The sequence below is a fragment of the Natrix helvetica genome (assembly GCF_964273705.1).
Source record: "Natrix helvetica genome assembly, chromosome: 1".
In the NCBI taxonomy this organism is placed as follows: domain Eukaryota; kingdom Metazoa; phylum Chordata; class Lepidosauria; order Squamata; family Natricidae; genus Natrix; species Natrix helvetica.
The window spans coordinates 364,886,373-364,899,368 of NC_138548.1; the positions used below are offsets into that span (position 1 = coordinate 364,886,373).

General features: G+C 50.6%; 2 protein-coding genes across 4 annotated transcripts in view; one reads left to right on the forward strand and one right to left on the reverse strand.

The window, feature by feature from the left end:
• Positions 1 to 12,996, forward strand: part of LOC309382524 (uncharacterized protein) — a gene marked incomplete at its 5' end in the record, with an annotated part of 469,143 nt that overhangs the window by 139,338 nt on the left and 316,809 nt on the right. The window lies entirely within an intron of this gene.
• LOC309384814 (rano class II histocompatibility antigen, A beta chain-like) lies at positions 7,110 to 12,786 on the reverse strand. Of its 3 annotated transcripts, none has more exons than XM_081938611.1 (6): positions 12,629 to 12,786; positions 10,989 to 11,273; positions 8,626 to 8,907; positions 8,378 to 8,515; positions 8,214 to 8,237; positions 7,110 to 7,320 (listed from the first exon to the last, which is right to left on the reverse strand). In XM_081938611.1, the coding sequence occupies exons 1-6, from the start codon at positions 12,711 to 12,713 to the stop codon at positions 7,307 to 7,309; spliced, it is 828 nt and encodes a 275-aa protein (XP_081794737.1). In that variant the 5' UTR covers positions 12,714 to 12,786; the 3' UTR covers positions 7,110 to 7,306. The 3 variants fall into 3 exon arrangements, with proteins under 3 accessions (XP_081794737.1, XP_081794736.1, XP_081794738.1); XM_081938610.1 differs by lacking the exon at positions 7,110 to 7,320 and adding an exon at positions 7,941 to 8,033; XM_081938612.1 differs by lacking the exon at positions 7,110 to 7,320 and adding an exon at positions 7,947 to 8,033 and having other exon boundaries at positions 8,378 to 8,491.

Below are 12,996 nucleotides of genomic sequence, written 5' to 3' on the forward strand. Positions count from 1 at the left end.
ATGGAGTGTGGAAACACCTTTGCTAGAAGAAATCATCTTATTTCCCATAAGATGATCCACACAGGGGAGAAGCCATATAAATGCATGGAGTGTGGAAAGACCTTTGCTCAAAGAAGTAACCTTACTTCCCCTAAAAGGATCCACACTCGGGAGAAACTATATAGCAATAGTAATTCCAATTAGACTTCACAATGCTTTACCACACTCTGAGCAGTTTACAAAATCAACATTTTAGCGACCTCAAAAGGATAAAAGGCTGTATCAACCATCAGCCGGTCAGGATCGAACTCCTGGCTATGGGCCATCAGCCTATAGTACTGCATTCAAACCACTGAGCCACCATGTCTCTATAAATTTGTTTGTGTATGCATATTGTGCCTTTGTGATCCAAATGAGAGAAGGTTGAATCCAACAAAATGAAACTTAATGTGGAGAAAGGGTACATTTTACACCTGGGCAGGGATTACATGAAGCCTAGTTCAAAACAGTAATTGTGAGAGGGACCTTGGGAGTCCTAATGGATGGTCACTTAAACATGAGTCACATGTGTGTGGCGGCAGCCAAAAAAGCTAATATAATCCTTGATTGTATAAACAGGCATAGAATCAAAATCATGTGCATTATTAGAACTGTTGTATAAAGCCTTAGACTATAACTGGAATACTGCATCCAGTTTTGGTCAAAACATTACAAAAAAGAAGCTTAGACTTTGGAGAAAGTGCAAACGAGCAGCTAAGATGATTAAAGGCCTGGGGACTAAAGGATTTGGGTTTGGCTGGTCTACAGAAAAGAAGGTTTAGGAATGACATGATAGCAGTGTTCCAGTTCTTAAGAAGCTGTTAGACAGTGGAGGGGGGTTAATTTATTTTCCAGATCACCTGAGGGCAGGACAAGAAACAACACATGTGAAATAATCAGGGAGAGAAGCAACCTCGAATTAACGAGAATCTTCCTTACAATGAAGACAATTAACAAGCGGAACAGCTTTCCTTCAGACATTTGAGGTTGCTTCATCACTGGACATTTTAAAGAAGTCTGGATAGTCACTTGTCTGAAATAGATCCTATAGGAATATCAGTAGATCCTGAAATGGTATAGGATCTCTTGCTTGAGCCGAAAGTGCGGATAGAGGTTCTAGGCGCCAAGGACTTGTATCAGGCTTAGAACTTCAGGCACCAGGGCTCTGTTGATCCCTGGATGGACAGAAGGAGAAAGTTGTGTCTCGGGGGGCTCTTTAAAAAGAAAAAGAAAAATTCTTCTGATTCATTAGTGGATCCAGAAGTGAATTAAAATCTCTCTCTAGCAACTCTCATCAAAGTGGACTCCCAAAATGTTACCAGTACATTTTTGTCTAAAATTAGGTTAATTTGATTCATGCCATCTGAGAGTCTGTTTGTTTACTTACTAAAAGTAGTCTATAGGAGTTGAAGTTTTTTCAATAAAGTGCCAAATTGAAACTTTATCCAATCAACGGAGTTACTTGACGTAGTCACGCAGGTAGGCGGGGCTATGGTGGGTGCGACCTGACCTGCGCAGTTCAATTGTTTCAGTGGCAGTGGCCTGGGCGTTCACACCTTCAGCCGTTCTGGAGCCAGACAATGGAACTGCCTGGAAGCTTCCTCGGGGCATGGCTGACTCCGCTGGAACTGGATTCCCAGGAACTCTTGTCTCAAGTGTCCAGTCCCCAGGCCTTATGAACACAGAAATGTGTTCCCAGTGTTAAACGATTGGCGTTGGTTGGTCGAATCTGCGAGCGTATCTGTGTTATAATTTGGGCGCAGTCTGTCTAGCTGTGATCTGAGTTTGCAGCCCATTAGCAGTTCTGCTGGGCTACGGTTTGTGGTGGCGCTAGGGGTGATGTGCTGCACTAGAAGGTACTTGTCAAGTTTGGTTTGCACACCCCCTGGTGCCATTTTGGCTAGAGCCTCTTTGACTGCACCATCTGTTCTGCTTGATCATTAGTGGCCGGTGCTGACAAGGCACGGCAGATTCCTTGTTCAGCCAAAAAGGTTTCAAAATGGTTAGCTGTGAATTGGGGCTCATTATCAGAAACTATTATGTCCAGTAGGCCGTGTGTGGCAAAGAGCCTCGACCGCCTCAGCTATCATAAAGGATATGCTAATTACCTCAAGCCGTTTGGAGTATGCGTCCGCTGTTTTTAAAAATGTGTGACCCTGAACGGGTCCTGCGAAATCAATGTACGCCCATGATCAGGGTTAGGATTCATCAGTTGCGTCAAGCCGGCTATGCCCACTGAGTCGGCCATGCCCCCTCCAGGTCAACCACAGCCCTGATGTGGCCCTCAATGAAATTGAGTTTGACACCTCTGGATTAGATGGTCTTCAGGCCTACCCCTGCCCCCAAGTGAAAAGGAGACTCTGGCTGCAGGGATTGCCACAGGCAATAGCCGCCTGTGTGCATCAGGATCCTCATTTCCACTTGGATTTTGATAACGAGCAGCACAGATTTTTTAATCCATTTAAAACAAATCCTATCGCCCTACGTGCTTTTAACTGGAGTGCGGGGGGGGGATGGGGGGATGATTTTCATGGGGGCAGAAGAGGGACTTGGCTGCTCAAAGAGGCTAGCTCTCTCAGCCTCGCTTTGCAAAATCGGTTCCACCCTCCTGTACAAGGGCATTTAACAATGTGTTGGTTAACATCGCCTCCCACAGCCTTTTCTCCACCCCTTTTTCTCCCTCCTCTAAGGTTTTCAAACCATAATCATCTTCCCAAGGGTGCCACAATCGGGGGGGGGGGGAATGAAGGGGGCGAGAGAGCTTGCGGAGATGAGAGACTGCTGCTGAGGCTGCTGAGAAGTCAAATAGAGCGAAGAGTCCCTCCCTCGCCAGAGATCATCAACCAGGGTGACCAATGCCGTTTCCATCCCATAATTGGACTTGAATCCTGACCGAAAGAGATCCAGGTAATCCGTTTCATCCAGGACGCCCTGAAGTGGTCAAGGAGCCCCCTTTTCTCCCACCCTCCCTAAGAAGGGAGAGAGGAGACCGGAGGTATGTGGTCCAGGCTGAGATCCCCACCCCCAAACTCCCTCCCAACTCACCTCTGCCCTGTCTGGGGCGTCTTGTAGTTGTGCCGGCAGAAGGAATTCATAGAGTTCTTCATGTACTGCAGGTAGAACTTATCTCTGTTCCACCTGTCTGCATCCACCTTCCCAAACTCCGTGACGGCCACATATTTCCCGTGGTCACTGTTGAAGCGGACAATCTCCTGCTGGTCATAGAAACTCCTGGCCAGGAGTCTCACCTGCTGCGTCCTGTTGAGGAGGCGGCACTTGAGCTTATGCTGGAAGAGGAAATGGACTGCGGGGAGGAGGAGGAGGAGGAGGAAGGCCATCAGGAGGGACCTTCCCAGCTGCCAGTAGAGGAAGAGGGGAGGGTGGAGGGGGACTTTCCTTGAGAGAATGGCCGAAGATGCCCCCTGGAGGAGGGAGGGGGAACTCTCAGTCCCAGAGAGGAAGGCAGACTTGCTGGGGAGTCGGGGGGGGGGAGGGGGAGAGAAAGAAAGAGGGGGAGGGGAGAAACTTCCTAAGGGACCCCCTCCATCCTCCCCGGGTGGAAAAAGGCAGGCAGAAACTCATCTGGTGGAGTAGATTTCTTCTCTGCAGGGAATGTCTTTAACTTTATGGGGTGGAGGGGAAGTAATATCCACACCCCGCAGTCTTTCTTTGGGAGGGAATATGGGGTGAGGACACCATGAGGACATCTAGGCCAACTCTTCTGGGGGTCTCCCAACACTTCAGTCACTACCTTCCCCGGGTCCCCCCTTTTTCCCCCCCCCGAAACTTCAGCCCAACTCCCTTCCTTTGGATAACTGTTGAGGATCACAACTGTTTCCTATCCCTCCCAAAAAAGACCCTCTGCACCCCCCCAAGATTATATCAAAGGGAGAATCTCCATTCCCCCGTCACAAAGTGTCAGGGTTCCAAAAAACACCCTCAACGAAAAAAAACTCCGAGGCGCGTGATTCCTCAAAGTTCCACTTTATTAGAGATGTCATGTTGGCCCATCTGAGAAAACCCGAATCTGAAAGCTTCCAGGTTCCCCTCCCCCCCAATTGAAAGTTCAACACCCACAAGTCCATCACATGGTCCAACCCTTCACTGCCATGAAGACCGGTTCCTCCCATTCTGCCCAGGTGCAGGGACAAAAGTGACCTTGACTTTCTGAGAAAGAATGTTGTTATGGCTACACATCACCCAACTCCGTATAATCCCCCCTCCCATTTTCCCACAGGAGAAAGTGTGCCAGGCCTGAAATCCAAAAAAGAAAAGGTGGCTTGTAGGCCTGACAGGGAGCCACTTTCAGAGGAGCAACTCAGAGCCCCCAATATCCTTCTCCCACAGTTGCCCCTCCCCCTCCAGGTCCCAATAGAGCAATGGAGGAGGAGGGGGGTGTTCTTGGTCTCCTCCCCAAATTCAGAGCCTCCCCCGGAAAGGGACCTAAACCCCATCTTGCCTGACCATCTAATCCTCAAATTTGAGATTCAGAAGAAAAATTGAAGCTTTTTCCTTCTGTGGATTCAGGGCTGAAAATGCTTCACTTTCCCTTTTTCACTTTGGCTTTTCCTTCCCTTCCTCTTTTGACGCAGCCGACTATGACCCAGACACTGGGAGCAGGGAGAGAAAGGGGTCTGGCTGCGACTCCCCACCTTGGCTACAATTGTGGAAAAGGGGTCACTCTCCATCCTTTGGGGGGGGGGTTAATATGTGGAGGAAGACCACGCAGAGATTTAGGCTGTTGGAGGCTCTGGAGACCCAGCAGCTTTCTTCCCCCCCGCAGGTGGTCCTTCCTAAACCCCTCATCCCCCGGCCCGGCCCCAGCCCCCTCCTTACCGGGGAGTCCAGCAGAGCAAATAGATGCTGCCCCACAAGCGCTCCCAAAGAAAGAAGAGAAAGACACGGATGCCTCCAGCCCCAGAGGCGGAATCGGTGGGTCTGGATTGGGGGGAGGAGGAGTTTTCATCGGACTTTGGAATTGGGAGTGTGCAGAAGGAGCAGGAGGACCAATGAGAATCCTCCCTTCTGCAGCGTCATTGGTCTCCGGGCAGAGCCTCCCTTGACTTCACCCGATGGAGGAGATAGTTCCACGAAGAGAAGAAACTCAAGTTGGTTATTCAGCCCAAGACCCCTTTTCCCTCCTCAGAATGATATTCTGTGTTTTCAGTTACTTTTTCAAGCACATTTCAGCAAGAAATTAAAAGGAATCCTGCAAAATGGGAAAAAATTCCTAGATGGGATCAGTTGCAGTTTCCTATCCAACCCCCCCCCCCCAGCCCCTCTAAGACCACGCAAAGGGAAGATGTCCCACCCCCTTCACAAAAGGGGAAGTTTGGGGGAGGAGCAACTCAGACCCTCTCAAAATCTCCCCCTCCAGGTCCTGATTGAGGAATCGGGGATTATGGGGTGAGGGGTTCTTGGTCCCCTCCCCAAATTAAGGGGCTCCCCAAAAGGGCTCCAAGCTCCCCTCTTGCTTGACTTTCAAAGCCTCAAGTTTGAGATTCAGAAGAAAAAGTGAATTTTCGGAAGCTGCCAAAATTCTTTTTCTTATACGGAGTTTTGGTGTCATTTGTGGATTCAGGTCTGAAAATGCCTCAGTTTCCCTCTTTCGCTTCCCGTCTCCTTCCTCTTTTGACGGAAGAAGCTTTGGGGGCTCCAAAGGGATTTGGGCCTTGAAGCTCCCACTTCTCCTGCCCTCCAACCCCTTTCCCAAAGTCTCTCTTGGGGGGTCTCAGCCCCTTTATCCTTCCCTCCACCCTCCAACATCTGTGAGCCCCCTCCCAGACCCCTCCTCACTGAGTGTCTCCTTCCCCCCTTCACTTCCATGGATCCCTGACAGCGCCGCCCCCATCAACAGCTGAAGGACCCCAGCAGAGCCCATGGATGCTGCCCCACACCCTCCCTCCTCCATAGAATGAGGAGACGGAGATGTTTCCAACCCCAGAAGTGGAATTGGTGGGTCTGGAGCCTGGCTGAGAATCATACAAAGAAAGTAGAGGGACCCTTCCGGGGCTTTTATTTATTTTATTTATTCTTCGCATTTCTAAACCGCCCCCTCTCCCAAAAAGGGACTCGGGGCTGCCATGAACTCCACCCCTTGAGCTGCAGCTCCCCCCGGATTGAACAGATTTCCCCCCTCCCACTTTCTCTGCTTCTCATTCTGCGTGGAACTGTGTAGACGTCCCTTATCTCTCTGTGCCTGTCGATGGACGGTTTCTCTCAGTGACAGACCTCCAAGGATTCTCCGGCGTTTTTAGACCTGGCTTGATCCAGGAGGCTAACATTTAACTCAGTTTATTCCAGGTTTCCTATACAGTCTAATACAATTTATTGTTTCATAGAACTAAAACCTCCAAAAATATTGACTTGGAGGAGAACAGAAAGGCCAATGAAGCTGCTGTGGGTTCCAAGCTGGGAAGAAGAAGAGATGGAGGAATCAAGGGGTGGAGGGGGTCATGGAAACGGAAAACATTTGGGGCTTTGCCAGGCAGAGAGCAGTTGATCCCTGAGATCACTTCCAGGAATGGGGGATCTCAGATTGCGGAGCATCTGGGATCTTTCTGGGTCTGGCGACCAGGCCAGGTGGATTTTGGGTGAAGTGGATGGTTGCAGCATGGCTCTGAATGGGGAGGGTGTCTCTGCTGAGCAGGAGAGACTGGGGGGGTCTGGAGTGACTGGGAGGTCAAGATGGTCTCCACCCCTTCCTGTTCCCCACCTGTGAAAGAAGCAGTGTGTGTGTGTGTGTGTGTGTGTGTCTCAGCAGGAGGAGGTCCAAGGTGCCCTTCTCTTATTCTCCCCAATCTCTAACCCTCAAAGGCAGAAATTCACCAGGTATTCCTAAAAAGAAACTTTCCCATCAGGAAGCAAGATAGGACAGCTTCCAAATAGCATCCGAAAGTAAATCAGAGTCCGAGGCAAAGTATTGCTCAACGTTCCCATTGATGAAGAGAGCCACGTTGGCACATCTGGGAAAACCCAAAACTGAAAGCTTCCCGGTTTTACCCACCCAGTTGAAAGTTCAAGATCCTGCCCCCACAACCACAAGCCCATCCCATGGTCCAATCTCCCACTCCCATGCTGGCAGCTTCCACCCATCCAGTTCGGGTCAGGTGCAGAGGTGCAGAGACAAAGGATGACCTTCGCTTTCTAGAAAGAATTTTGTTATGGCTACATAGCATCTAACAATCCCCACTCCCATTTTCCCACAATAGAAACAGTAGAATAATAGAAAGTGTGGCAGGCCAAAGATCCAGGAAAAAAGATGGTTGCAGGCCTGACAATGGCAGGATTAATGCATGAGGGCTGTGGGGGAAAAAGATAGGGAAGAAAATTAGACTATCAAATAAAATAAAATATTCCGTGCAAGTAAGTTCATTTTGAGGGACTGCTGGGAAAAACTCCCCTCTCTCCCTCTATTCCAGCCCCCCCCCGGAAGGCCCATACCACAGGGGAGTGATTGATGGGTGGGGACAGATGGATGGCGGTTCCACCCCTTTCAGGGAGGAAAAGGCTGGGAGGGGCCAGGGATCCCTCCCCATCTCATCTCCTGGGAGGGGCCAGGGATCCCTCCCCATCTCATCTCCTGGGACTCCAAGGGGGTCTGAGTTCAGCCGAGGGCCTGCAGGGGGGGCTCCAGAGTGACCTTGAGAAGATGGGATTCTCCCTAATTGACTTAATTAGGGGTGAATCAAGAAATCCCTCCCTCCCAACAGACGTTTCCTATTAACCAAGAAATGGGAGGAATGTCTGGTCCTTTAATGGGAATGGCAGCAAAGGAGTGAGCCTGGCGTCATTTGGCCACAAATTGCGTGAAATGTCACAGGTGTGTGTGTGTGTGTGTGTGTGCATGAAGTTGGGGTGCTCCCTCCCCATCCCCCAATGACAGCAATGTCCCCCTCTTTCCCTTCCCTCTTACCATGCCACAAAACAAGGGAACACCCTGTTGTGAGGTGTTAATCTTGTGGTATGTCCTTGTGTCTAATTGCACTGCATTTGGGAGTCTCTGTAGGGAAAAACTGCCCAAAATTTCAGCAATTGGCGTCTTCCACAAGAAGGAGGCTTTGTTGGGGTCACTTCAAGGTTGGTCCAATTACTTCAAACACATCCTTTTTTTTCTTTTTTCTTTTAAAGGAAGATTTGAAGGAAAATACACTTATAACTTATAGGAGGAGTTCAGATGAAGAGGAGAAACTCACCTGCAGGAGGTTGGATGGGAGTTGCTGGAAGGAGAAAAAGACCCAATCAGGACCCTTCATGGGCTGCAGGACTCAGGGGGTCCCATCCCCCCCCTTTGATAGCCCATAATAGGTTGCAGGATCTTCCAAAAACAGAAGTTCCAAAAAATATTCCCCAGACTCACCATTCTTGTTCTTCAGGTAGGAGAAGAGCCCCACCGCAAAGAAGGCCACTCCTATCACAGCTCCCATTATCCCCGTCCAGAGTTTGCTCCTGGCAGAACTGGAGGAACGGGGCTCTGGGGAAGGAGAAGGAGCCCCACCTGAGCAGGACGATCAGGCCCACCTTCCCCCAGGAGGAGGGTCCATTCCAGCTCCCCTCCCCCTAGGAGAGTCTTTCCCCCTTCTCAGGGCAGGATGGGGAGGGGCTTACCCCACTGGACGGTGATGGGGGCCTTCAGGCTGGCGTGCTCCACCTTGCAAGTGTAGATGTCTCCTCGCTGAGGCTGGGTCTCCAGCATCACCTGCAGCTGGTAGGTCCAGTCTCCATTCTGGAGCTCCTCCCCATAAGCCACGCCCTCCTTCTCCTCCTGCCCATTCTTCAGCCACTGGATCTCGATCTCCACGGGGTAAAAGCCCGTCGCGGTGCAGAGGAGGATGGTGTTGGGGGAATCGGGTTCCATCTTGGTGGGGGAGATGGTGACGGTGGGCTTGGCTGGAGGGAAGCAGAAGGGGGGATGGGAGAGACACAGGAGGGTGCAGAAGTCCAAGTTGATTAAGGATCTGGACAGATGGAAGAACCTCCTGGTTGGGATCATCTTCAGTGATCAAAACAGGAAACTCCCTGAGATGGAAGGAACCTTCTGCCAGATGTGGTGAAAATGGGGAGAACAACCCCAGAATATGGGAAAAACATACGTAGTCTTTTTTTATACAATCCCCCACATTGTGACACTGAACAGCGAACAAGACTCAGAGGGGATTTTTCCCAGAGAAATCGAGGCTGAATTGATTTTGGGGAGAGTTCAGGAAAGGCTGAGAGCCCCTCTTGGTGGCCAGAGAAAAGCTTTGGCCCCTCGGGGGAAGGAGACGCCCGGATCTCTCCGGAGAGAAAAGTCAGCTCAGAAGTCAAAGAAAAAGGAAGAGAAAATCCCCCCAAAGAGGTTTAATAAACATCATGTGATTTCAGGTTCTCCTAAACCAACAATTTGCTCTAAAACATGGAATATTTTTTAAAACAAGAAATAAAAGGCATTGGAACTAAGAAAAACAGATGTAATATTCTTGGCATCTCCTTTGAAAAATGTTCACCGAATTAAAAATAATAGTTTTGATAAGGGATTTCACAGCAAGAAATTGTATTAATTTCAATGAAATTCACGATTAGTATTTCTAAGAACATAAAATTCTACTGATTTGGGTAAAGTTTGTGAGCAGCTAAAGGTTTTTCACAAATCAGCCAGAGATTTTGGTCTTGTCCCTGAACCAGAGGAAGGAAGGAAGAAGAGAAGGGAGGAAAAGAGAAGGAGAGAATGGGCTTTGGGGTCTTTGGGCAGCTGATGAAGCTCCTTTCCCTGAAGGGAAAATCCCCCCAGAGACCCACAAAAGGAGGGAGGAGGGAGGGAGGCCCTGAGAGCCCCACAATAGAGACACACTCACAACGCCAACACAACTGGCAGGGGATCCTTGGGGCACTTTCGGAGGTTATCAAAAATCAGCAGATATAGAAGTAGAACTGAAGAAGCTCTTTGCTAAATATGACAAGAAAGTTGTGTTGATTCGTAGGGGGAAAATTAGATTTTGAATATTGTATTAAAGACTTATTGATTATTATCTCCAGGAAAATATCATCTCCGGTAGTGAAAACATTTCAAACTGCATTGCTCAAATGTAAGAGAATATTATTTATTTATTTTTCTAAACTATTATATCCTGTTATGCGACAGGTGAAAATCCTCTTAATATTTGCAAGGAATAATTTTTGGACGTGAAAATCAGTTTTGCCTCCAGACTGAATATATAGAGCATAAAACCTCTGCCGCTTTCCCTGAAAATATTCCATAATTTCTGGAAGGGGCAAATGCCCAGGATCGCCCTGTAAAATGTATTTCTTCCTCTTGTGGAAGAAACACCGTATTGGATTCTGTGGTGTCTCATTATTTCTGGAAAACCTGGGCTCACAATGGGAACATTAAACATATCCCATTCCTAAGTGATGATGCTTTGAAAACTTTTCAGATTCTTATAAAGGAATATAATATAATAAGGCCAAATTATCACTCAAGAGCCCACATTGGAGGGAAATGGTCAATTTGCAAACAGCAGGAAATCAATTTGGAAGATGTGACAGCATAGACTAACATATTTATTTCACAGATTGTTGGAAGGGACCTTATAGGTCATCTAGTCCAACCTCCTCCCCATGCTCAAGCAGGAGACCCAACACCATTTCTGGCAGATGGCAATCCAGTCTCTTCTTGAAAGCCTCCAGTGATGAAGCTCCCACAACTTCCGACGGCAACTTCTGTCCCGTTGGTTGATTGTTCTCACTGTCAGAAAGTCCCTCCTTATTTCTAGGCTGAATCTCTCCTTGGTCAGTTTGCATACATTATTCCTTCTCTGGCCTTTGGGTGCCTTGGAGAATAGCTTGACACCCCCTCCTCTCAAGCTATTTTCCAAAGCACCTGAAGGAGTAAATAAGGAGTAAACTTTTATCTGGGAAAATCTGAATGGACTAAATGAAAGGGGGGGTGTCTTGGAATCCCCCTCCTCCAGAAGCCGCCCCCCCCCAGTCACCTCTCCGGCCAATCAGACGCTCCTCCACCTTGGCCTCGTAGTTGTACACCCAGTAGTTCTTTCGGCAGAAGTAATCCGGCCGAGCCCTCATGTACTGCACGCGGTTCTTGTCTTGGTTCCAAGCGTCGGCAACCGCCTGCCCCAATGCCGTGTCACCCGTGAACTCCCCGCGGTCGCTGTCGAAACGGACGAACTCCTGCCGGTCATAGAAGTAGCGCTCCAGGTAGCGCACCTGCTGCTTCCCATCCAGGAAGATGCAGTCACCCTTCACCTGGTGGAAGAAACCTGGAGGAGGAGGAGCAGGAGGAGGAGGAGCAGGAGGAGGAGGGGAGGAGGAGGAGGAGGAGGAGTAGGAGTAGAGCTGTCAGAAGGGAGCCCAGGGCCCATCATTCCCAGCCACTGGTAGAGGAGGGACCACCCCGCAGGAATGTGGAGGGGGGTGGGAGAGCTGCTGCTAGAGATGGATAGAAGGTGCCCACTTGTTGGGGGTCTGGAGGGGGGGAGGAAAGGGGGAGGGGAGGAACTTCCTGAGGAACCTCCCCCTCTCCCTCCCCCTCCGTCTTCCAGGGTTGAAAAAGGCAAGAGGTCCAGCAGTCCCAGGAATTCTCTGCAGGGGGGTGGGGTGGTATCTCGGTGAGGCCACATGAGACACCCAGAAATCTCTGGGGCAGAGGGAAAAGAATATCCACACCTCCCTCTCCTTTTGGATGGAGGAGATGGGGAGGGGGCATTTACAGTGGTACTACTGGGGTGTCCCCCCTTTCAACCTCCACCTTCCCTGGTTACCCCAAACCTTTCTCCCCTAATTGTGAGCCCTGCGTGATTTGGGATGGAGGGGGGCTTCAGGCTTCTTTCTTGTCCCCCTCCCCCAAAACGCCCCCACCCAAGTCTCCCCAAAACCACTCAAAGGGCGGGGTCTCCAGCCCCCCCTCACAAAAGGGAGACTTTTGAGGGGCAACCCAGACCCCTCCCCCTATCCTTCTCCCTCAGTTGCCCCTCCCTCTGCGGGCCTTGATTGAGCAATGGAGGATTATGGGGTGGGGGCTTCTTGGTCCCCTCCCCAACTTGAGAGGCTCCCCCAGAAGGGACCGAAGCTCAACTCCGGCCTGACATCCGAAGCCTCAGATCTGAGAGTCTCCAAAGAAATATCAAGAAAAAAAGAAAGCAAAAATGTATCTTTTTCTTCTGTTTCTGGCTGCGTTTGTGGATTTAGCTCTGAAAATGCCTCCGTTTCCGGCTTCCGCTTTCGCTTTCCCTCGCCCGCCTCTCTCAACGCAACCGACGTCGGGGGGCTCCGGATCTGGGTTTGATTCGTGGCCCGGAAGGTCCAACTCCCACCCAGCCATGGGGAGGGAGGAGCAAGAGGGGCCCGGCTGCATTTCCTCCCGGGTCACCTGCCTTCCCGCGACCCCTCCCCACCACAGTCACAACCAGGGAAGGGTGCGCGTGGTGGGGGAGTCCCTCTCCACCCTCCTGGGGGGGAATGTGGGGGTGGGGCGGAGACCACGCGGAGATCAAGGCTCCCGCCTCTCTTGGCCACGACCCCTTTCCCCACTCCTGGGGCCCAACCCCTTTCTCCCTTCCCCCCCACCCAGCAGTACTCCCAGCCCCTTTCCTCCCCCGCCCAGCCCCCTCCTTACCTGGGGTCTCCTGCCCACCTTCGCTTCCAGAGATCCGAGCCAGCGCGCCCACCAGCAGCAAAAGGGGGAGCCCAGCAGAGCCCATGGATGCTTGCTGCCCCACAACCGCCCCCTGAGAGACAGGAGAAAGAGGTTTCCAGCCCCAGAAGCGGTCTGGATGTGTGTGTGGGGAGGGGAGCGTTTTTCTCGCCCTTTGGACTGGGGAATGCCCCGGCAACCGTAAGGACCAATGAGAATCTTCCCTTCTGCAGCGTCATCGGTCGCCGGGCAGCGTTTCCTCCGAGTTCACCAGGTGGAGGAGATAGTCTCCGTCGCAGAGAGAGAGAGAGAGAGAGAAGCGGAGAAAGTGGGAGGGGGATCCCTTCAGT